This window comes from Carcharodon carcharias, chromosome 16 (assembly GCF_017639515.1).
Source record: "Carcharodon carcharias isolate sCarCar2 chromosome 16, sCarCar2.pri, whole genome shotgun sequence".
Classification (NCBI taxonomy): domain Eukaryota; kingdom Metazoa; phylum Chordata; class Chondrichthyes; order Lamniformes; family Lamnidae; genus Carcharodon; species Carcharodon carcharias.
Genome location: NC_054482.1, coordinates 72,943,806 through 72,970,125, shown reverse-complemented (window position 1 = coordinate 72,970,125; position 26,320 = coordinate 72,943,806). Strand labels below are relative to the sequence as shown.

At 41.8% G+C, this 26,320-nt stretch overlaps 1 protein-coding gene across 3 annotated transcripts in view; it reads left to right on the top strand.

The window, feature by feature from the left end:
* Nucleotides 1-26,320, top strand: part of faf1 (Fas (TNFRSF6) associated factor 1) — a 386,266-nt gene that overhangs the window by 38,959 nt on the left and 320,987 nt on the right. For 2 of the 3 annotated variants that reach the window (XM_041208632.1, XM_041208630.1), the window contains exon 5: nucleotides 13,270-13,361. In XM_041208632.1, the coding sequence (XP_041064566.1) occupies nucleotides 13,270-13,361 (92 nt within the window). The remainder of the gene's footprint in view (nucleotides 1-13,269; nucleotides 13,362-26,320) is intronic. The other variant, XM_041208631.1, reaches the window with a different exon arrangement.

The following is a 26,320-nucleotide window of genomic DNA, read 5'->3' as shown; positions in this document are numbered from 1 at the left end:
ATGCTGAAAATCTGAAATAAAAACACAGCAGAACTGACCTAAGGTCATTGATCTAAAATGCTAATGGCCAGACCTGCAGAGGTTTTCCAGCATTTTTTGTTTTTGTTATATGATTCGTGTTCCATGCATTGTGAGATATAATGCATCCCATGATTGTTCTTTAGATGCTTTTTGTGCTACATGCTTTGTATTTTCAAGTTAAATGAAGCTGCTAACTTGTTAGGGGTACAGTCCAGTTTGTTTCAGTACTTTATCCAAAAGGCCAATAAATGAGTGCTAGGATGTTTCGTTGTAGGGACTATCTAGTCCTGTCATTGTATAGCATATATAAACTTGCACTTTTCTTTTTAGGCTCTATTTCCATTTTACCTAATAAGCACTTTTCACATTTGCCTACGTTGAATTCCATTTGTGACACATGCGCCCACTCCTCTAGTCTGTTTCTATCGTTGTGCAGTCTCCTGGACTCATCCTTAGGGTTTGCCATGCCATTAATTTGATATAATCAGTAAAATTTTGATATTACACTGTTATGTTTTTGTTTTAAAAAAAAGTCCATAACTGTTTTTGTTTTAAAAAAAAGTTTCCACTCCCAGTAACTAATTGAAAGAAATTAAGCCACAAGATTTCACAAGAATTAAACAAAGCAAGTACTATTAACAACACTACAATTTGTAAACCCTAATTATTTAAACCCAAAAATTTCAACGCCTCCGGTTCTGTTTTTAATTTGACCCAGGAGTCCCCCTATACCTTACAGGGTCTTGAGGGTTCCTTCACTCCTCCTGGGACCAAACCAAGGTATGCCACAGGCCTTAGGAATTCACTTTGACACTCTTCTTTTTCCCAGTCTGGCACTTTGACTTCCAGAGCACGCTCTCTCTCTGAAGATTCCACTACCTATTTCTTCCACTAGCTTCACCAGGCAGATCTGACAATCTTAATTCCTCATGCACTTGGACTTTTCACTCTCAGCATGGACCCCGCTCGAAATTCCTGCTTAATGGCTTCAAATCGGAAACACCCCTGATTCCTAATGGCCTCTATGCTCCTTGTTCTGGCTGCCTTCTCACAGCCTTCCAATCTAACTGACTGTTTCTGTGGTTAAAAACAGATATCTCCAAACAGTCTTATCTCCACGGCAACGACACACCTGGGGTGTTCCAGATTTCAATTAATTAGCTTCAATTCCCAAACTTGTCCATTGGTCTGAAAAGTATATGGATGCTTTAAGACCTCTTGTTCATCCTTTGTTTTCAAACCTTTCTTTGATCTGGGACCCACACCTTTCACCTAGGTTTTTCTCAACTTATCTTACATTTAAAAATTCAATTCGCAACTAAAACTTAAATTCATAAAACATATGAAATTACATTATCCATATGTTTGTGTAGTTAGTTCATATTTTCCATTTTGTTCTTTATTGATTAGTAACACACCAATCTTCCATTTCCCCCCTACTTTCAGATGTTCAGGAGTAAGTACTTATCAGTTGGAAGGCTAAATTTGCAATTTTTTGGCAAGAGATTTAATCGGTTGCAAAGATCTCTATTTATTACACAATTTATCTCTAGATCTGTATCTATATTTGTATAAAATCACAAGGTAATTATGGACCAGGAAGATCATTTGGCCCACCATTCGTTCATCAAGATGTTTGTCATGACATAGGTACAACTAGGAATAATATTCTGCTGAGAGAGTTTGAGAAGTTGGGTCCAAATTAAAATGCAGAATCTCAAAGGTAATAAGCTTTAGATTGGTACCTGAGCCATATGCCAAATGACATAGGGTCAATCAGATTTGAGCGTTAAACTGGTGGCTCAAAGAGTGGTATGGGAAGAAGGTGCTTCAATTCATGGGGCATAGGCACCAGTACTGGGGAAAGAGGGAGCTGTTCTGTTGGATAGGCTCCATGGCCTGGTGAATCGTATAACTAGGGCTGTGGGTGTGATTTGAATCTAAAAGTGTTAGGTGGTAAGTGAAGGGGGAACAGGGGTCAACTGAGTAGAGATTTGGAAACCTGAAGAGAAGTCAAGGCAATAGAACAGTCTAGTGATTTGGATAAAGACAAGCAGAGTGTGACAAAGAGTTTAATGGGAATAATGCTTCAGTGGAATAATGCAGAGAATAATAGTTGTTTTTAAAAAAAACTAAAGACTACCTGAATGTGCGAAGCATTTGTAATAAGATGGATGAACTAGTGATGCAAATTTGGACCTAGTCATTATTACAGAGACATGGTTGCAAGGTGACCAAGGTTGGGAAATAAATATTCCAGGCTAAGTAACATTTCAAAAGGGCAAACAAAGTGAGGAGAAGTTCTTAACACTGCGATATAAGAACTTAAGAAACAGGAGCAGAAGTAGGCCATTCAATCCCTCAAGTCTGCCCCTCCATTCAGTAAGATCATGGCAGATCTGGCTGTGGCCTTAACTGCACTTTTTGCCTGCCCCCCCCCCCCCCCCCCCCCCCCCCCCCCTTTACTCCCTTGTCGATCGAAAATCTGTCTAACTCAAACTTGAATATATTCAACCTAGCTCCACTGCTCACTGGGGAAGAGAATTCCAAACATGAACCACCCTCTGAGAGAAGAAATTCCTTCTCATCTCCATATTAAAAAGCAGGTGCCTTATTTTGAAACTGTGCCCCCTAGTTCTAGATTCCCCCATGAGGGGGAACATCCACATAGCATCTAGCATGTCAAGCCCCTTCAGAATCTTATGTTTCAATAAAATCATCTTTTCTTCTTATAAACTACAGTGAGTATAAGCCCAATCTGCTTAACCTTTCCTCATAAGACAAACCACTCATCCCAGGAATCAGCCTGGTGAGCCTCCTCTTAACTGCTTCCAATGCAAGTATGTCGCTCCTTAAGTAAGGTGACCAAAACAATGTGCAGTACTCCACCTGTGATCTCAGCAATGCCCTGTACTGTTGTAACAAGACTTTGCTACTTCTATACCCCATCCCCTTTCCAATAAAGGCCAATATTCCTTTTGCCTTCCTATTAGCTGTGCCTGCCTGCTGACTTTTTGTGATTCATGTACAAGGACACCCCAGGCAGGAAACCTAATTTCGGAGGCTCCCTGATGTCCCACAATATCTGCAGCTCAGACTCAGCTTGATAACTGAGCTGAGGTCCTTGAGATAAACATTTGCTGCAGATGATGTTGACTGGGATCCCATTGGTCTTCACAAACCTCCACTTGCAACTTGCCACCTGATCTGCCATCCATACATATCCCTGCTTTATTTATTTAATTACGTAACTAATTTAATGTTTGGGGCTCTTTTGAATTGCTTTGCCTCCCACTCATTTACTCTACTCCTTTAAGTTTCAGGCCCTTTTATTTCACTGCTTTCTTCTTTTATGTCAGCTCTGACTTTAAAGCAACTTCAGAACCCTGTCATGCCGATGGCCTCTAATTAGGTAATTTTTCCTATTCTCATCCTGGACCTGCTCAATTGTAGCCATCATAGGGATTAGCAGCTCAGGAAGACTGTAAATGAATCACAAAGGAAGCATCAGATGTAGTGAGACAGAATGCATTTCATAGACAGCATTAGTGGGCCAACAAATTTCAACCACAATGTGCACCTGCTCATTCATTTCTGGCTTCACATTAATCTCTTATATTTGAGAAAATGCCACAAAGTAGACCCAGGTGGTGTCCAGAATCAATTACAGGCAATAAATGTGGTGCCAAATTTGGTGATCAATCAGCTCACAATCAGAAGAGACTTTTGATAAGGAAAATCAATTATTGACCATATTGTTGGAAGATGAAGGTCGTAAGCCAGCAGGAAGGTGCTGGAAGATGGAAACCTCATTTGGTCATGACCTTTGGCAGTAATGGTAAAATACTAAACGTGACTAAAATACGCTCGTTATTAAGGACAGAGAAACTTGGTGGCAGGGTGGGGGAGGCATGAAGCATTGCAATAGATGAAGGTTGATTCAGATCCACAAGAAAGGAGCGCCCCAGCGCCATGGAGCTTCTCATAGATAACAGCATTTTACTAAAAGTTCAGATAAATTGTAGATGAAACTCAAAGCTCCTAGTCTCTGAAACAGTTTCACTATTTTTAAAATTCAAAGCCTTCTGAAGCTGAGAAGTTCAAAGATCGTGCCCCTGAGTACCAAGTGAGTGGTAATTGACAATGTATGGTGCAATCACTGCGTAACTGGCAGTACGTGATGGCGTCACTACGCATGTTTCTACGCCTGTGCAAACCGATATTGGCAACGGTGGATAGGCAGGCAGTTTTGATGAAGTCAGCAATAGGGTAAACTGTGCATGCACAGACGGTCGCAATGTGGGGTGAGTGTGTATGCGCAATGTGTGCATGCACAAAGGTTCCTTCCAATCGGCACCAGGAGTTGTACTGGTTCGGAAAAGGAGGGAGAGCACAAATGGAACTATAGTCCAGTAAGCCTAACATCAATCGTTAAATAAATCCTGGAATTTATTGTTAAGGAAGTCTTAATGCTACAGTTAAAAAATCATAATCAACATGGTTGTACGCAAAGAAAATTGTATTTGACTGTTCTGACAATGCAGTTTGTAAAGGCTGAGTTATTTAAAATCCCAGAGGGAAACTTCAAACAACTGTCATAACCTGTATTTTCAGATGGTATGTTTTGAGTTGCAGCTCTAAATTTAGGAATAAGACCACCAAATCTTGAGAGGTTTTATCACAAACTAAATGAAACATTTATTAATTTACAACAAATTAAGCACGCACACTTGGCTACAAATTACTATTATTATAACTTTTTAAAAAATTCCCAAATTAATCTCCACTAAGGCAACAATTACCAACAGACTTAACCAGATACCAGGCAAAGCATTTTTCACCTTACGAATTCAAAATGAGGTTTCTTTCAATTTGTTCCTTTGCAGATAGTTGTGGGCTTACAGCTGCTTAGATATTACATGCCTCTGACCTGTGTACACAAACTCCTCTCAAGTCATACCTAGCCTTCCCTTTTAATGCAAATTCTCATTGTATCACCAGGCCCTTTGAACTCCACCTCTTCTAACAATAAAATCCCTTTCATAATACCAATTTTATTAGTAATATAAACCTATTGTTGGTGTCTCTTAGCTAGGTGCTAGATTTCACTCCCACTCTTGAATGCTCTATTCAACAAAGTGCAAATGTACCCTCTACCTCTGTTTACATCTCAAAACTGCTATACATCAAAGCAGCCAGACTAGCTGGCTTTAATCCAATTGACACACACAACAGACTAAACCTCTATTTTACACAAAATTTCCAATAACATTATATACATTAATATCTCTTCCTGACTTTGACTAATTTATTAGTGTTTTTTTGAGGATATAACTGGTAGTGTAGAAAAGGGGGAGCTAGTAGCAGGTTACACTTGGATTTCCAGTAAATATTCGATAAAGTGCCACACAGAATGTTAATCCACAACATAGAGCTCATGGAATTGGGGGTAATATATGGGCATGGATGGAGGATTGGTTAACGGACTGGAAGCAGAGAGTAAAGAGAAACAGCATTTTCAAGTTGACAGGCTGTAACTGATGGAGTGCTGCCAGGATCAGTGCTGGGACCTCAGGTATTTACAATCTGTATTAATGGCATAAACAAAGAGACAACAATGAATCCAAGTTTGTTGATAATACAAAGTCAGGTGAGAATGCAAGCTACGAGAAGGATACAGAGGCTGCAAAGATATATAGATAGATTAAGTGAGTGGGCAGTAATGTGGCAGTTGGAGTGAATATGACTAAGCTTTGGTAGTAACTTTGGTAATGGGAATAGAAAAGCAGAATTTATTTTACAGGTGTGAAACCTTTAAATGTGGATGTTCAGAGGAACTTGGGTGTATTCACATAAGGAACACAACATTAGCATGTGGGTACAGCAGGCAATTAGGAAAGCAAATGGCATGTTGGCCTTTATTGCAAAGGGATTGCAGTACAAGAATAAGGAATGTTGCGATCCTGTTGGGGCGGTTCAAAGAAGTACAAACACCTATGAATTAACTGACAACTATACCACAGGATTTCAGATTTTTAAACAAAAACAAACTTTGTTGGAAAGAAAGAGAATGTAAGTAAAGCAAGCATTGCTAACTTAACACTATAAGCTTATAAAGACTAATGCTATAAACTCATATGCACTTTTTATAGCCCCCAAGAGTTCCCCCCCTTACAAAATCTTGAAGGTTCATTCATTTTCCGAAGGATCATCCCAAAGATATGCCACAGCCCTCCGGAATTCACTTACATTTTAAAACAAAATTAATTTATGGGATGTGGACTTCACAGGCTAGGCCAGCATATATTACCCATCCCTAATTGCCCTTGAGAAGGTGGTGGTGAGCTTCTGCCTTGAACAGCTGTAGCCTTGTGTTCCAGCTATCATCTGAAGTAAGATTCTGAGAGGTTCCATTAGCTTTTTGGCTATGCGACCCTCCACCTTTTCTTTACAGACCTCACGACTCTAGATGCCTCAGCTCCTTGATTGGGTTGCTGGCAGATACTCAAATGATTTCCCACAGTTTTCCAAGCTAACTCTGCTGACTGCTTTCTGCTACAAGGCTCTGTGTGGACCACTAGCTGCAAGTTAGAGAAAATCTCCCAGCTGCTTCTCCCTCACAAAATCCCAACTGAGATTGAGCCCCTACCTGTATTCCTTGTGGTGAGCGGTGAAGTTAGTATTTTCTCTGCTTGAAGGGCAGGTCTAACTGACTATCATCCCCTGTTGCCTTTCTCAATCTGGTGAGATGCAATCTACAACAAGACAAAGCTACAATTGCCTCTGTCTGTTCCCAAAACTGAACTTCTTGCTTCCGTCAGCAAACACAGACAGATAAAGTAACAAAATAACCACCTAAGCAAGGCTGCACCCTGAATCACTATCTCTATGGCAAGGTGGCATGCTTTGGGGTGATTCAAACAGAAATGCAAATGAATTATCTTACCTTCAACACAATTCTTTGATTCTACAAGCCATATGAATATATTGGTAATGGAGTTTTGTGGCCACCTCTCCCTGAGTTGCTGGCCCTGTCAAGGAATTATCTTTTACAACCTAATTTCACCTTCTTTTGGTCTGGGAACTACATTCACAATTTAAATCTTTTATTGTAGCTCCATTACAAGCCCAGAGATGGGTCATTCACTGTTCAAGTTTTATGCTTCTACCCTGTGAGATAAACATAGGTTAGCTTTTAACTGTAATTAACTCCAAGCTTGTTTAAAGTGCATTCGCTTGAGATGCCTATCTATTTCATAACCAGATGCCCCCATTTATCTACAGTTTAAAAATTTAAAGCCTAAAGCTATCAGTTATTTTCTAAAACATATGAAGCATGAACTAGAAATTCATAACACGGAATCTTGCACAGTTGTACAGGGCTTTGGTGAGACAACCCCTGGAGTACTGTGCACATTTTTGGCTTCCATTTGTCAGGGAGGATATACTTGGAGGCAATACGATGAAAGTTCACTAGATTGGTCAATCCTGTCATCCCAGGAATCAATGATATGATGTTGAGTAAATTGGGCCTGTACTGTCTGCAGTTTAGAAGAAAGAAAGGTGATCTAATTGAAACATAAAAGATTCTGAAGGGGCTTGACAAGTTAGATACTGGTTCTTTCCTGTACCTGGGGAATTTAGAACCCAGTGACACAGTCTCAGGATAAGAGTCAATCATTTAGGACTGAGCTGAGGAGAAATTTTTTCACTGAGGATTGCGAACCTTTGGAATTGTTTAACCTAGATGATTATGGTTGCTCCATCGTTGTGTATATTCAAGACTGAGATCAATAGAGTTTTGACTCCTAGGGAATCTGAGGGATGTAGGGAGCAGACAGAAAAGTGGAGTTGTGGTAGAAGATCAGCCATGATCATATTGAATGGTGGAGCAGGCTCGAGGGGCTAAAATGTCTACTTCTCCTATTTGTTATTTTCTCTTAGCACATAGGAATATGAGAATAGGACCATTCAGCTCCTCAAGCCTGTTTTGTTAATTAATTCTTAAATGGCTAATCTTCCTGCCACTTGATTTACTTGCTTTTGACCCCTTTCCCTTCATGCCCTTAACTAACGATAATCTATTGATCTCAATCTTGAAATGTAATTAACGCAGCATCCACAGTCTTTTTAGGAAACAAGTTCTGGATTTTTTCCTTTGAACAGAAAAGTGCTTCCTGATTTCACTGCTAAATGGCCTAGCTGTATTTTTAAGAATCTGTCCTCTTGTTCTGAATTCACTCACCAGAGGAAACAGTTTCTCTATATCTACCCTCTCAAATCCCTTTATCATCATGAATACCTAATTGGATTACCTGTCAACCTTCTAAACTCTAGGGAGTACAAGCGGAGTTTATGCAGCCTGTATTCGTAATTTAACTTTTTTAACCCTGATATCTTCAATTTCCTTTTTTTCCCTCATCCTTTCCCTTTCTTACCTTTCTCCATGTCTAAGCTTCATTCTCTCGCCTTCATCCAATTGCTGCCCTTATTCCTGTGCCTTATCTTTCGCCTTAACCCATCCTTTTCTTCCTCTTCACTTAAAGTTAACTCCCTTTCACAACTGTGTGTATCCTGATATCTCCATTTTTTCCTTTTCCTCGCATCGCTAGTGAGTATCAAGAGAGTGTGTCAGAAACCTATGGATTTTGTTATCACTATTCTGCGATCACCCACTCAGTTACCTTTGATGCTTTCCTGTTCTCCATGCCCATAAGGCCCCTTCTTGGTCTTTAGCTACCTACTGCCTCATGGTGACATGATTTGAAAACATGGTTTAGCTTCTACCTGCATGCTAATGACATCCAGCTCAACTTTTCCATCGCTGCCTTCTCTGCCCCTCTGCTGTCAGATTGCTCGTCTGATTTCCTGTCTTGGATGAGTCGTAATTTCTACCACCTTCAGCATGCCACAAAACTCATACACTTCCTGCTGATTTCATTACCCTGCCTATCAGTGGCTCTTGTTGAGGCTGACTGTTTACATCCTATTTGTTCACAATCTGAAGCCTTAGCATTTCCATCATGCACCCCCTGCATCAGCCTATTTAGTGATGAAACTTCCATCTGAGATTATGTCACCTCCATTCTTGATTGTTCCAATGCTCTTATGATAAGCCAAGCCCCACTCCAGGACTTGAGCACAAAAATCAAGACTGACACTCCAGTGTAGTACTGAGGGAGGAAGAGATGTTAAACCGAGGTCCTATATGCCTGCTCTGGTGCATATGAAGAGGTCCCATGGCACAGTTTCAAAGAAGAGCAGGGAGTTACCCATGGTATCCTGGCAATATTTATCCCTCAATCAACATCCCAAAAACAGCTTATCTTGTCATTATCACATTGATGTTTGTGGGGATTTGCGATGTGCAAAATTGGCTACCAAGTGTAGTGACTCCACTTCAAAATTCCTCGTAGGCTCTAAAGCATTTTGAGACATCCATTGGTTATTGCATGTCTTTTCTTTTCGGGCCTATCCACTGCTTTTCGCAAACTGACTCTTCGAACCTCCGTTGCTGTCCCACTCACCCCTTACTCTTGTCCTTACTGACCTAAGTTGTCCCCTGCCCCCCACCCCCTGAAAAAATCTATTAAAAAATTCTCATCTTTTGTTTAAGTCACTTGGTGGCCTAGTCTCTACCCATTTTTGTAATCTTCTGTGACCCTACAACTTCCAACCCCCGCCGAGTTCTCCTTTCCACTGATTCTGCCCTTCATGTATCAGTTCATCCCCTCTTTTACCCCACCATTGTCAGCTGCGGTCTCGATTACTGAGGCCCCGGCGGTTGGAATTCCTTTCCTAAAATCATCTGCTTCTCTCTCCCTCTTTCTTCAACTTTTAAGGTACTCCTTTTGAATTAGTCTTTGATCTATCTTAAATATTATCTTAATAGTAAAGATATCAAAGGATATGGGAATAATGTAGGAAAATGGTGTTGAGTTAGATCATCAACCATGATCAAGTTGATTGGCGGAGCAGGCTCAAGGGGCCAAATGGCGTACTCATCATATTTCCTACATTCCTACCTTTTGGTTACACTTGGAATATCTTCTCTTTTTGCTCAGCATTCATTTTGGTATGATTTTGCCTTTGTGAAGTGTCTTGTAATATTTCCAAAATGAAGGTTGATATATACGTGCAGGTTGTTGTAAATGGGAACTACCAATGTAGTTACCTGTAACTTTGCCATTCACCTAGATGGTCGAAGAACAGCCCCTTTGTTTTTTTTCTCTTGGCTTCTCAGCCTGTACTGCAGAAAAGTTCCTAAGCTCTAGCCATCTCTACTTTCAGCTTTCCAAATTGCTGCCAGTTTTCTATTTAACTATTGAAATAAAATAAAAGCATATTATATAAGAATAAGGAGTTTTGTTTCAAAATCGGGCATTAATTATTATTGTATTTCAGTCTAATTATTCTACCCTTTCACTCCATTTCACTTGACGAATGCAGTTGGTCTTGATTTCTCCTTCTGCAATGCCACAGTGGATAAATTGGTGTTTTGTAAAATCAGTAGGTCTGTCGCTCTCAGACATAACACCTTGTTATGGATACAAAGCAATCGTAATTTCTGATGTGCAATGTGAAACTAACCAATACTTTCCACTTCAAGTTTCCTCACCTAACAACATCTTGACTGATTAGTTGGCAACTTAGTAAATCAATCCGCCTTTAAGCTCTGACTTTAAAGGTGATTAAAGAAGTGGAGAGTGGTAGGTGGGAAATGCTGAGTATTTTGAAGCACTGAGAAAGCGGGGCAGCGGATAATAAAGATTGGATAGAGAGCAGAAGCCTGTGGGAGAGAAATTGGGGCCCGAGGAGATTGCAGAACTAGGGAAGGACAAGGCCATGAAAGTACTTGATGGTGAGGATGAAGATTTAAAATTTAATGCGCTGGGAGACAGGTAGCCAATGTAGGCCAATGAGGATAGATGTGATAGGTGAGCATGATGTTTGAATGAGGTAGAAAGGAAAATGTGAGGCCAGTAATTTTTTTTTCTCAACTTCAATCAGACTTTCTTTAATTTAAAATAACAAAAGGCGTAGACACGGCCCATCTTAATAGGCTATTTGAGATAAGTAGGTTGGGGAGGACGAGGCGGCATAACTATAAGCTACATAATATAGAACTAGGTTAGGGGTTGGGCGATACTTTTTGCAGAGGATCATCAACTTTTGGAACATGTTGCAGCATGTGTATTAATTATCTGCTCCAAATATTCAAAAGAGAATTAGCCAGGTTTCTGAATGTAGCACACACAACTGCATATGGAAGATAAAATGATGTTCCAGTCATCAATCTCCTAGTCAACAGTTTCTTGGACCTTATTTGGTCAGTTTTGAAGGGCAATAAGGAATTTCAAAGTTTGTCCTAAGGCTTTTTCATCTCTCAGGAGTTTGCTTGGGTTTGAGTGGAGGGGGTTTTTGAATAGTGTGCAGAAGTTGCACCATGATCGTTTACAACAAGTTTGATGGTCTTTCTTGTCCTCTTTTATACATTCAAAAATAAATCATTTCAAACATTTTCTGAAAACCCTCTTCAGTGTCACTTTGAGCTGGACGTAAAGATTTAACATTTTAAAGATGCAAATAAAATTTAAATATTTACAACAAAGAATCAAGCTCTTGCTATACAATAACATGTTGTATGACAACTTCTGTCTGAAGTCCACGTCTTGATTTTATGGAAGTTCATTGAAATATCACACTGCCAACTGAAAAGATATAAGAAGGTAGCAGATTTGATCTGCCAGCATACATCTGTGTTTACAGCTCCCAGATGATGTGCTTAGACTTGCTGAGCTTAAGCTCCACTTCCTCCCGAATCATTTTTCCAACATTAAAGAAGCATTGATGGGACTAACAACAGGAAAACTATTTTGATCAACGAGAGTAACTGCTTGAAATGGTATGAAATGTAATTAAGACACAAGTTTTTCTAAGATGTTTCTAGCCAGAGTATTTTTGCAGCAAGTTATATGTGCGAAAAATGAATCTTTCCAAATTCAATTTGGTGAGGTTTTTTCTTTTTTTCTTTTCCCCTTTTGTAATGTATTAGAATTTAGAATACAAGTTGTATTTCTTTTATTTATGTTAAAGAAGGACACTGCTACTATTTCAGCCCTGCATTCCCCCCAACCTGTCTTACCCCTGTGCCCCCCCCTCAAAAAAATCAATTATCAATCATCTCATTGGGCTTAACTCTCCTGCCCCTTTTCTTCACCATTGCCTCTTAACAAGTGAAAATAACTCGGATTACTTTGTCACCAAAATAAAAGAACATTTGTTTAGTTGCGAGCACGATGCATCAAGGACCTGGGAGAGGGGTGGCATGCAGTAGGCAAATAATAGGCACACAACAATGGTACCAGCAATGGGAGAAATGGCACCAGCTCCAGTGGAGCGAGTGGGCATGCGCAACTATTCCTGTTTGGCGTCAGGAGTTAGTGTCCAGAAAAACTTAACCAAAGTAAAGAACAACATTCTGAAATTATGGTGAATTCTCTTTCATCGTAAATACCAACCTCTCAGCAGCTTTTAACATGTTTAGCCACACCAGCTTTCTGAAAATCACTAAGCTGTTATCCAACTCAGTGGAACTGTCTCCCTTAGACCAGTTCTTGGATCTCCTATTTGTCACCCTTGTTTCTCTTCCAAGCTGTGCACCAGTCCCTCAGGAGTTCCCCAAGGAACCATCTTTGGCAAACTCCTCTTACTCCTCTGAATGCTTCTGCTTTATAACATCTTTGTAGGTACAAGGTCAGCTTCTGCAGTTAGCTGATGACACCCCAAAGCTACCTCTCAACTGCCACATTGTTGTCGATCTGTTTTGTCCAAAATCTAATCTTGCATAAGCTATAATTTCGAGCCAAACAGTGGGAAGATAGAAACTGTCACGTTGGACCCAGGTCTATCCCCCTTCTTCAGTCTGTTTCAGGCTGAACCAGATAGCTCAATTTTGGAGACAGAACTGAGTTTTCGATTTCTTATCGTCAAGTGCCACAACCTTCTACCTCCATAACATCTCCCATCTCTCTCCATACCTCAGTCCAACTGCTGCAGAAACCATAATCGATGTTCATTGGAAATTTTGAGTCTTGTTTGATAACAATACTAAGTAGGAAGTACTGTATGTATATAATGTGTATGGATGGTGAGGAGAGCTTTGTTTAAATAGTTGTAATATTACCATGATACTTAGTATATTTGCTGGAATTAATATAGAATTAATAAAGTTTTTTAATCTTACAGGTGCTATCAAGCAAATTTTAGAAAATGAGCTACAAATTCCTATATCTCAAATGCAGTTGAAAGGTTGGAAGTCAGCTGATGTAAGCGACAGTGTAAGTTTATGTTGTCATTTAAACTTGTTTGATTTGATTTCCAGATGGTAACTAAAGTAACTTATTTTATTCCCTTTAAATACAGTACCTTGCCTTAAAGAGAAGTTGAAAGAAATTGCCCAGTGTCTCAGTAGATAGCAGCTATTTACCAATACTTGACAGGTTATTAGGTTTATAACATATGTAAAATGCATATCAGTATTGCCTGAGATACTTTTTAAAAATTGGATTACTTCATTGATTACTAGTAGTCAAGATGCTGCATCCAGCAGAGTTTTATGTTTATCTTTGTGATCTGAGATAATTGTAGTTTGATAATGAAAAAGTTACTGTGCCACAGTACTGCAGAGTTTTAACCATATTTTCATCCCTATTCCATCTTTGAGAATTCTTCCATAGAAGCAATCATTTAGTCAAATAATGATAATGCAAATACTTGTGTATGAATGATGTCACTTGCAAAATATCAACACCTTCTTGCTTTGTAAATGTTCTCTGCACGTGCAGAATCTGTCATTATCTTTCTGCACTTCAAAAATTTCAGATGGAAAATATATTTTTTGAATTGTATTAGCTAAAGAAATGATTGAGAGTTTCACAGCCCAAACACTCTTCTGCAAGTCCAGGAATTGTACACACTTTGACAAAAATAAAATATTTTTCTTGATGAGCTCAGCCTATGCAATCAAAGGTTCCTCCTAAGCAGGATATTTATAGTGAGCAAGCACAGCTGCATCTGCGTGAAATATATGGTGCACTTAAGGCACTTCAACTGCAAATGGTCAATGGTTCTTGCTTTTTGACCTATATAAGCCTGTTTAAAATGTGATGACTGAACTACCTTTTAGACCATAAGACATAGGAGCAGAAATTAGGCCATTCGACCCATTGAGTCTGCTTCGCCATTCAATCATGGCTGATAAGTTTTTCAACCCCATTCTCCTGCCTTCTCCCCGTAATCTTTGATCCCCTTACCAATCAAGAATCTATCTATCTCGGTCTTAAATACACTCAATGACCTGGTCTCCACAGCCTTCTGTGGCAATGAATTCCATAGATTCACCACTCTCTGGCTAAAGAAGTTTCTCTTCATCTCTGTTCTAAAAGGTCTTCCCTTTACTTCCCTTTACTTTTCAGAGGTTACGGGGAGAAGGTGGGAGAATGGGGTTGAGAAACTTATCAGCCATTATTGAATGGAGGAACAGACTCGATGGGCCGAATGGCCTAATTTCTGCTCCTATGTCTTATGGTCTTACTCTGAGGCTGTGCCCTCGGGTCCTAGTCTCTCCTACTAATGGAAACATCTTCCCCACGTCCACTATATCCAGGCCTTTCAGTATTCTGTAAGTTTCAATCAGATCCCCCCTCATACTTCTAAACTCCATCGAGTATAGACCCAGAGTCCCCAAACATTCCTCATATGTTAAGCCTTTCACCCCTGGGATCGTTCTTGTGAACTTCCTCTGGACCCTCTCCAGGGCCAGCACATCCTTCCTGAGATACGGGGCCCAAAATTGCTCACAATGTTCTAAATGTGGTCTGACCAGAACCTTATAAAGCCTCAGCAACACATCCCTGCTTTTATATTCTAGTCCTCTCGAAATAAATGGCAACATTGCATTTGCTTTCCTAACTACCAACTCAACCTGCAAGTTAACCTTAAGAGAATTCTGGACTTGGACTCCCAAGTCCATTTGCACTCCAGATTTCTGAAATCTCTCCCCATTTAAAAAATAGTCCATCCCTCTATTCTTCCTACCAAAGTGCATGACCTCACACTTCCCCAAGGTGTATTCCATCTGCCACTTCTTTGCCTATTCTCCTAACCTGTCCAAATCCTTCTGCAGCCTCCCTGCCTCCTCAATACTACCTGTCCCTCCACCTACCTTTGTTTCATCTGCACACTTAGCCAGGATTCCCTCAGTTCCTTCATCTAGATCATTAATGTATAAAGTGAAAAGTTGTGGTCCCAACACTGACCCCTGCGGAACTCCACTAGTCACTGGCCACCATCCTGAGAAGGAACCCCTTATCCCCACTCTCTGCCTCCTGCCAGACAGCCAATCTTCTATCCATGCTAGTACCTTGCCCCTAACACCATGGGCTCTTATCTTACTGAGCAGCCTCCTGTGTGGCACCTTTTCAAAGGCCTTCTGGAAGTCCAAGTAGATAACATCCATTGGCTCTCCTTTTTCTAACCTACTCGTTAACCTCCTCAAAGAATTCTAACAGAGTTGTCAGGCATGACCTCCCTTGATGAAACCATGCTGACTTTGCCCTATTTTACCATGCACTTCCAAGTATTCTGAAATCTCATCCTTAATAATGGACTCAAATCTTACCAACGACCGAGGTCAGGCTAATCGGCCTGTAATTTCCTCTCTTTTGCCTCACTCCCTTCTTAAACAGGGGGGTTACATTAGTGATTTTCCAGTCCTCTGGGACCCTCCCTGACTCCAGTGATTCCTGAAAGATCACCACTAACGCCTCCACTATCTATTCAGCTATCTCCTTCAGAACTCTGGGGTGTAATCCATCTGGTCCAGGTGATTTATCCACCTTCAGACCTTTCAGTTTTCCTAGCACCTTCTCCTTGGTAATGGCCACCCTACTCACCTCTGCCCCCCAGCTCTTTTGAACTTTGGGGATGTTACTCATGTCTTCCACCGTGAAGACTGACGCAAAGTACCTATTCAGTTCCTCTGCCATTTCTTTGTTCCCCATTACTACTCCAGCATCATTTTCCAGCGGCCCAATGTCCACTTTTGTCTCTCTCCTACCCTTTATATATCTAAAAAAACTCTTCCAATCTTCTTTTATATTACTGGCTAGTTTACCCTCATTTTTAATCTTCTCCCTCCTTATTTCTTTTTTAGTTGTCCTCTGTTGGTCTTTGTAGGCTTCCCAATCCCCTGGTTTCCCACTGCTCTTCGCCGCATTGTATGCTGTCCCTTTAGCTTTTATGCTGTCCCTGACTTCCCTTGTCAGCCATGGTTGCCTCGTCCTCCCCTTAGTATGCTTCTTCTTCCTAGGGATGAATTTTTGCTTTGTCTCCCAAATTACTCCCAGAAACTCCTGCCATTGCTGTTCCACTGTCTTTCCTGCTAGGCTCATCTCCCAGTCAATTCTGGCCAGCTCCTCCCTCATGCCTCTGTAGTTGCCTTTATTCAACTGTAATACCGTTACATCTGATTCCAGCTTTTTCCTCTCAAATTGCAGGGTAAATTCTATCATATTATGGTCACTTCCTCCTAAGGGTTCCTTCACCTTAAGCTCCCTTATCAATTCTGCCTCATTACACATCATTAAATCTAGAATTGCCTTTTCCCCTAGTGGGCTGCACCACAAGCTGCTCCAAAAAGCCATCTTGTAGACATTCTACAAATTCCTTTTCTTGGGATCTATTACCAACCTGATTTTCCCAGTCTACCTGCATATTGAAATCCCCCATGATCACTGTAATCTTGCCTTTCTTACACACCTTTTCTATCTCCTGGTGTATCTTGTGCCCCACATCCTGACTACTGTTCGGAGGCCTGTACATAACTCCCGTTATGGTTTTTTTACCTTTGCGGTTCCTCAACTCTACCCACACAGATTCTACATCATCTAACCCAATGTCATTTCTTGCTATCGATTTAATTTCATTTCTTACTAACAAAGCAACCCCACCCCCCTCTGCCAACCTGCCTATCTTTTTGATAGGATGTATATCCTTGGAAATTTAGCCCCCAGTCCTGATCCCCTTGCAGCCATGTCTCCGTGACGCCCACCACATCATACCTGCCAATTTCAATCTGTGCCACAAGCTCATTTACTTTATTTCGAAGGAATAGAGAGTTCAGGATGTTGGGGGAGAGGGTTTGGGGAGAGAGCTCAGGATCAGGAGTGGGTGGGAGAGGGAGGTTGGTGGGTTGGGTTTAACGATTCTGGATGGAGATGGAGAGGTTGGTGGGATGGGATCAGTGACTGGGAATGGGTAGGGGTGGCGTTGGAATGGAGATATTGAGCTAGCAGGAGCAGCTGGGTGCCAGTAACAGAAGGATTCAGACTGACCAGTGAGGAGGAAATAGAGATATCAGTACAGATGTTTACTTGGAATGGATTTGTTTAAATTGTGGAACTTGACTCCTTCCTGTGAAAATCAGTTCCAATCACTTTGATTGAGCAGTGACTGCAGACCACGAGCGGAGTGTCTGTTGTGTCTGTGTCAGTCACTGTGCAGGAGCTGAGGGTGGGACACACAGCCAAACAAGGGCATTTTACACCAAAACAAACAACGTTTCTGTGTGACCTGCAGGAAACAGAACTCATGCACATAATATCCGTATCAGCCGCTATTTTACATCTCCCCATTTTTAATTCCACTGACTTTAGAAGGGAAACAGGAGAGATGTAAACACACCAGTGACTTGATATCACCAATTTTTAAAATATCGTACACAGTCCCAGAACCAACCCCTATACACAATAGATACATACAGCACAGAAACAGGCCATTTGGCCCAACTAATCAAGTCTCGAGGTAACAAAACTTAATTGAGAACTTCAGCAGATGAGCTGAGATGGAGCGAAGTTGAGCGATGTTATGGAGGTGGAAATAGGTTGTCTTAGTGATGGTGTGAATAGGAGGTCAGAAGCTCACCTTGGGAACAAATGTGACATCAGGGTTGCGAATGGATTGGTTTAATCTCAGGCTGTTGCCAGGGAGTTTGATGGAGTCAGTAGCTAGGGAACAGAGTTTGGAGTGGTACTGAAAACAATGGCTTCAGTTTTCGCATTATTTAATTGGAGGAAATTCCTGATCATCCTGTATGTCGGATAAGCAGTCTGATAATTTATCAACAGTGGAGGAGTTGAGAGAGGTGGTGGTGATGTAAAGCTGGGTACAGTGCACACGCGGAAACTAACACTGCTTACGGCTGATGTCACTGAGGGGTGGCCTGTAGATGAGAAGTAGGATGGGACCAAGGATAGATTCTCGGGGGACACCAGAGGTAACAGTGCGGGAGCAGGAAGAGAAGCCATTGCAAGTGATTCTCTGGCTATGATTATATAGGTAAGAATGGAACCAGATGAGAGCAGTCCCACCCAGCTGGATGACAGTGGAGAGGGTTTGGAAGAGGATGGTGTGGTTAACATGTCAAAGGCTGCAGATTGATCAAGAAGGATGAGGAGGGAAAGTCTATCTTTATCAGGGTCACATCGGAAGTCATCTGTGACTTTGATATTTTATATTTACTCTGATGGGATGTTGGCGTCGCTGGCTAGGCCAGCATTTATTGCCCATCCCTGATTGCCTGCCCTTGAGAAGGTAGTGATGAGCTGCCTTCTTGATAAGAGCTGTTTTGGTACAGTGGCAGAGGGAGGGATTCAAACATGAGTCCTGGGAAAGATGGGAACAGATTTAGGCATTGACTTGCACATTCAAGGACTGTGGAGAGGAAAGAGAAGTTGGAGATGGGGCAGTAGTTTGCAAGTGTGATGGGCCCAAGGGTTGGTTTGCTGATGGACGGGTGATGATGGCAGCTTTATTGCAACCCAGGATGATCCTGAAATAGTGAATAGTTTAGCAGACGACAGCAGGACCCAATAGTGTTTTATGTGGTCCAGCAGTGGCTAAACCAGTTGTCCGCAAAATCCTTTCAAATCTCCATCCCTTGACCTTAAAGGAGTGGTGAAGAGCACCATTCCAGAGGGAACAGCCATAGTGAGAAAGATTCATGGTTTTACTGGGGACCAGGGCATTAAAAGTGGAGGTGAGGGTGTATTTGAGCACAACAGGAACTGCAGAAATGTTATGGTGAACAGAGGGTCAAAGGCTAGATAGTTGGGATTTTGAAATGTGGTTGTAAGTGAATTGGGGCTGGGGTGTGAAAAGGAGATGTGGGTGGGAGTGATCAGAAACAGCAGCAAAAGTTAATTTTAACCCTCTCTGCATATTCACTAACAAGAAACAATCCAATAAATGATCTGTAGAGCATTTTTGTAAATCGGAACAGTACCAACAACATATTTATAAAGTATCTTTAATATGAGGTCAGGTGACCAAAAGCTTGGTCAAAGAGATGCATTTTAAAGGAGGAAAGTGAGGTAGAGACCTGGAGAGGTAGAGGGAGGGAATTCCAGAGCTTAGGGCCCAGGCAGCTGAAGACACGGCCACCAATGGAGGCATGATTATGATTGGGAATGTTCAAGAGTGCAGAATTAGAAATCTTGGAGAGCTGTGGGGCTGGAGGAGATTACAGAGCTAGGGAGGGGCGTGGCCCTGGAGAATTGGAAAAAAAAGATGAAAGTTTTAAACTGGAGATGTTGCTTGTCAGTGTAGGTCAGCAAGCATGGGGATGACAGCGGAAAGGAACTTGGCATGAGTTAGGACACGGGCAGTAGAGTTTTGGACAATCTCAGGTTCACCAAGATTGGAAAGGGGGATGGCAGTCAGGGGTTCATTGTGGTTGTCTAGAGGTAACAATAACATAGATGAGAAACACACTCTCAAAAACATTAAACTCCAGCACAGACAGACACATTTGGGCAAACACCAGCCCCCAACCCTCTTACTTCAGCTCGTTGACCCTTATCCTGCTCCACCAGCCTCCTAACCTAATTGCATTACACCAGTCCATTTAACCCAGCCGCCATACACCAGCCTTCTTACCTCCGTCTCCTTATTCCTCCTTTCCTTTCCTTTCCCCAGCTCCCTTACACCTCCACTTTGTCCCAGCCCCCATACACAGCCATCTTACCCCACCTCCTTACCTCAGTCTGTTTATACCTCCTTCTTACCCCTGCCTCCTTCCTCTTGCCCCATTTCCCCAGCCCCTTACCCTGTCCCCTTACCCCCACATCATTGCACCTGCCTCCTTACCCACACCTTCTTACCCATGCCTCCTTTCCCCAGTCCTCTTACTGCCACAACATTGCCCCTGCCTTCTTACCCACGCCCCTTTCTCCAGCCCCGTTACTCCAGCACCATTGCCCCATGCCTCCCTTACCCGACTCCCTGTTTGTCTCGCCGGTGGATGAAGATAACTGGGGCTGCAATGGGTTTGTAAAGATTTAATTTGCACAGTAAGAATGTGAGAAGCTGGGAATAATCCTAGGCTCACTCCCTGTCCGTTCATCCTACCTCTGGATGGAATCAGGCAGCTGAAGTTGGCAGTGTGGTTTCTTCAGTCCGTTACCTTTGTGTCTGATTTCCTTGCCTATGTTTATTGTAATTAGAATGTTAAAAATTTTTATGGCTGCATGGAGGAGACACAAAGGCATGGAAAGAGAGCGACAGAGGTAAACATTAAAATTTAAAAACCTTCAACATCCACTCCCTCCACCACTTAGACGGAGTTGCAGCAGTGTGTACAATCTACACGATGCACTGCAGCAACTCACCAAGGCTCCTTTGCTAGCAACTTCCAAACTCTGGACCTCTATTGCCTAAAAGGAAAAAAGGCAGTAGATGCATGGGAACATCACCACCGGCAAGTTCCCCTCCAAGCTGCACAACATCCTGACTTGGAACTATATCATTATTCCTTCATTGTTGCTGGGTCAAAAACCTGGAATTCCCTCCCTAACAGCACTGTGGGTGTACTTACATCAGATGGACTGCTTTCATTCCACCCTCTCAGGGCATTTAGGGATGGGCAATGAATGCTGGTTTTGCTAGCGATGCTCACACCACCCGAAAAAATGTTAATATATATCCTGAGAACAATCTCAAAAAACCAAATTCACTGTCCACAGAAACTCTTTAGAAAGTCACAAATCAGCACTGCAACGCATGCATCATACAGCCTTGGTTCAAACATGGATAAAAGAACAGAACTCTGGAGGCGAGGGAAGAGTGACTGCCCTTGACATCAAGGCAGCATTTGTGCATTCAAGGAACCCTAGCAAAACTGGATCTATGGGAATCTGGGAAAACTCTTTGCCAGTTGGAGTTGTACCTAGCACAAAGATGGTTATGCTTGTTGGAGGTCAATCACCTCAGTTCCAGGACATCACTGTAGGAGTTCCTTAGGGTAGCGTTCTAGGTCCAACCATATTCAGTTGCTTCATCAATGACCACCTTTCCACCATAAGGTCACAAGCGGGGATGTTCACTGATGATTGCATAATATTCAGCACCATTTGCAGCAACTCAGGTACTGAAGCAGTCCATGTCGAAATGCAGCAAGACCTGGACAATAGCCAGGCTTGGGCTGACAAGTGGCAAGTAATATTTGTGCCATACAAGTGCCAGGCAATGACCATCTCCAAGAAGAGAGGATCTAACCATCTGCCCATGACATTTAATGGCATTACCATCATTGAATCCCCCACTATCAACATCTTGGGGGTTACCATTGACCAGAAATTGAACTGGATTAGCCATTTCAATACTGTGGCTACAGGAGCAGACCAGAGGGTAGGAATCCTGTGGCAAGTAATTCACTTCCTGACTCTCAAAAGCCTGTCCACAAACTACAAGGCACAAGTCAGGAGTGTGATGGAATACTTTGCACTTGCCTGGATGAATGCAGCTTCAACAACACTCAAGACGTTTGACACCGTCCAGGACGAAGCAGCCCGCTTGATTAGCACCCCATCCACAAACATTCACTGTCTCCACCACTGACACACAGTGGCAGCAATGCGTACCGTCTACAAGATGCATTGCAGAAACTCACCAGGGCTCCTTAGACAGCACCTTCCAAACTCATAACCACTACCATCTAGAAGGACAAGGACAACAGACACATGGGAACACCACCACCCGAAGTTCCCCCTCCAAGCCACTCCTCATCCTGACTTGGAATTATATCGCCGTTCCTTCACTGTCACTGGGTCAATGTCCTGCAACCACCTCTTTAACAGCACTGTGGGTGTACCTATGGTACATGGACTGCAGCAGTTCAAGAAAGCAGCTCACCAGCACCCTCTCAAGGGCAGTTATGGATGGGCACTAAATACTGGCCTAGGCAGCGATGCCCATAGCCCATGTATGAATTTAAAAAAAAAATAATCCCAAAAAGGCAAAAGCTCTGCTTGTGTATTTAAGCAACCATAGCCAACAAACGAGTTAAGAGACTGTATCAAGCTAAAAGTAAAGGCTTCTGTAAATTCATGGAAAAGTGGAAATCCAATGGACTGAGAGAGCTGTATAAAAACAATCAAGGGGCAGAAAGAAGGTAATGAGCTTCATGATAGGGACATGAAAAAACTTGCAAGGGATATTAAAACCAACTGTAAAAATTATTATAAATATATTGAAAGGGTTAAGAGGATTGTGGGCCCATTCAAGTCAGATACAGAAGAGACTACTGTGGACAATAAGGAAATGAAAGACTTGTTAAATGATTATTTGGTACGCGTCTTCACAGAGAATGAGAAAAAAATACCAGTGGTACAAGGGAACCTAAAAAATAAGTCCAAAGGAGGAAGTTATTGGATTTAATATAAGTTTTTTAAAAAATGAAACGGGAAGAAAATGTGATTTTATGATTTTCACCCCTGGGTATTGAAAGAAATGGATGAAGAAATTTCCGTTTCATAGCCTTTAATTCTCTAAAACATTCTTGATTCAGGAATTGGTTGGAAAATCGCTAATGTCACTCCTTAACTTAAGGAGGGAGGGAAAAACCAGTGAAATACAGACTGATCGGCTGATTGGGGCAATTGCTCTAATCTGTCATCAGGGACAGTGTCACAGCATGTGTACAACTATAAACTGATTTAAAAGAATCTATAGATATAGGTATGGAATGCCATATCTGATCAATCTAGTTGAAATTTCTGAGGTGATTACTAACATGGTGAATAAGAGTGTGTCTGAGGATGTATTTATATTGACTTCCAGAAGTAATTTGACAAGGTTCAACACAAGAGATTATCAGCAAAAATGAAATGGGTTGATTAGTTGGGAGTTAGGAGACTGTAGGGATAAAGGAACTTTGACAAGCTATGACAAGTGGTGTTCTGTAGGAATCTGTATCGGGACTTCAGCTTTTTACCAATTACATCAGTGACTTGGATGAAGGCGTAGAGGCTGTATATTCAAGTTGGCAGATAATGTTGTTAGGGGGCATTATAAATTGTGAAGATGGGAGTATTAAATTGCAAAAAGAGATTGGCAGGTTAAGTGAATAGTAAAAACTGTGGCAGACAAAGTTCAATGTGGTAAAATGTGAGGTCATCTACTTTGGGTCCAAGCAATACAAATTGGAATATTTTCTAAATATTGGGAAACCAGGAACTGAGGAAAAGCAAAGGGATTTTGTGTGTCCAGGTAAACAAATCCACAAAAAGCTTGTGCACTGGTACAAAAAGTAATCGAAAAGGGTAATAAAATATTGACCTTTAAAATGGGAGAAAGATGTGCTTCAGTTGTACAGAGCTTTAGTCAGATTCCACCTGGAGCACTGCATTCAGTTTTGGATTCTGCAACTCAGGAGGGATATATTGTCCTTGGAGGAGGTGCAGCACTGATTTGCCAGAATGATACCAGGACTTAGGGTAAATTCTGAGGATGGGTTTTATTACTTGGCTTATATTCTTTTCAGTTCAGAAGATTGAGAGGAGATTTTAAGAAGGCCTTTAAAATGAGAGATTAGAAAGTATAGATGCAGAGACACCATTTCCTCTGGTGGGGATATCCAGTACAAGGGGGCATAATTGTAAAATTAGAGCTAGAGCATATAGGAGTGAAATCAGGAAGCATGTTTTCACCTCAAGGGTGGTGGAAATCTGGAACACACTTACCCAAATGCTGTGTCAGTTGAAATTTGCAAGACTGAGGTCAATAGATTTGCTAGGTATGTAAGATATGGGCCAGTGGTTGATAAATTGAGGTTCAGATTGGCCATAATCTAAATGAATGGTGGAACAGGCTTTAATGGTCTATAGTTTATAATCTTAACTCCAGCAGTCTCTGCATAATGCTACAAAAGACCAGGACCGACCCGGAGTGCGACTGAAATCGATGACTAAACCCAAGTACCACCACGACAAAGGACTGCCCTGCAAACGTCAGTACAAATGAGCTTCACACCATCCTCCCCAGTACCACTTAAAGACCAGATGTCTAACCATGGTGCATTTTGCACAATCTTCTTGCTGTGTTTTCTTTAGGACTGTCATGATTAAAAGAATTAATTATGATTTATCACTATTGGAATATTTTAATCACTTTTATTAGAATGTTTAATTGATACAATTATTGTACCTATGCCACTCAACTTTTCTTTGTTAGATACATATATTATTTCATGCCATTATATACAAAATCTCAAACTGACCTATTTGTGAAGACAGTGTCAAAAACTTTTGAATCAGGTCTGGTATCAGGAGTGGTGATGCACTGAACTTGCATGTTGGGATCCAGTGGAGGTTCTGACACCCGCACAAGTATTATAATTGCCTCGGAAGTTTAAACTTCCAATAGGCTGATTTGCACTGATCGAGACACTACACAAATGTCTCTTATACTGCTCTGTGACTTGGGCTCACTCCTCCACCCATCCTCTCACTCATCCACTGAAAATCTTTGAAACCCTTAAAAACTTAGCTAAATACAGCAGCTGATGTTGTAAAAAGGGAGCATGCCCTCTGTGCTGCTCCTCTTCACTGGTGTTCCTCATGGATAGCTGTGCTGAAGCAGCGCTGATGTGGCTGGCATTAGAGGTTCTGGCCGGAAGAATGCTAAATGGTAAGAGCACAGATGTTTTCGCAGTCAGCGGTGATTGCCCTAGCATCACTGCTAACCAGAAGATCTGGCCAAAGTATCCAAAAGTGCAAATTCAAAAGAAAATTGCTAGGCGTTGCATAAATACAGGCAAAAGAAATGCACCCAGGAGTCCAAAAAGAACTTCAATTCTGTTTTTTGCTACCATTTAGCCCAGGCTTCTCCAACGTATGGCCCGCGGGCCAGATGCGGCCCCTGGAGCCAGTTTTCAAAATATGGGTCAAAAGATAAGCTTGAATGGAAGGTTCTGCAAGGAGCTGTTCTTCCAATCACAGGCTATTTGTCTCGCATGCTTGCTGCTATTAGTAAGCCCATTAGCAGCAAATGTGGGAGAGAAACAATCTGTGATTGGAGGAGCAGCAAGCACCAGCAGCAGTTCGGGCTGGAGGGGACAGTGTGCTGGGGAGTGGGTCCAGGGGTGCGGGCCCAGGGGAGCAAGCCCGGGGGAAGTAGTGTGCCAGGACAACGGGGAGGAGGGGCTGCCCATGGAGCTTCAGATCACGTGAGTGTGTGCGTATGTGGGGGTAGGAGGGAGGGAGTGTGGATGAGAGTGCATGGTGGTGGAGTGGGAGGGAGGGAGTGTGTCTTGCTCTTGCTCTAGGGTTTCTCACTTACTGTCACCAACATGCGTGCACATGCACATACACGTACCGACACACACGCTATGAGGGTGAGTGAGTGAGCACCCTGAGACTGGTAGTGAGCCTGGTACATGTGCTCTCACCCTCTCGCGCTCTGGTCATTTTTACTAATTACTCTGGTTTTTTTTTAACTTAATAACTTGTTGCATTGGCATTGCTATATTACTACTCAGCAATTGTTTCTTTTCTTAATACCTCAGCTTTTTTTGAAATTCAGTTTAAAGTTTTGTCAAATCTTATCTTTCTGAAATTTGCTCATTGGTCCCTTGAGGAAGAAAAAGGAAATGTGCCCCCCCACCCCCAAACACCCTGCCCACCTAACCGTAAAGTTTGGACAAGCCTGATTTAGCCAGTTGCTTATACAGACCAATTTGTTTACGTTTTCAGGAAGTAATGTTGCTCGCCTCTTATTTGTAATCTTCAAGTGAGAAAAAGCTTTTGCATGGCACAGTTGTCGCTGATGTTCTAAGTTTTACATACCAGTTTTACTGAACTTTTATCGGCACCAATATGCTTTGACTACCATTGCAGAGTACCACTTTTCACACTGATAACTGGCTGTACTTGATAACAGTCTAAAGTTGGTTGGCTGTGTT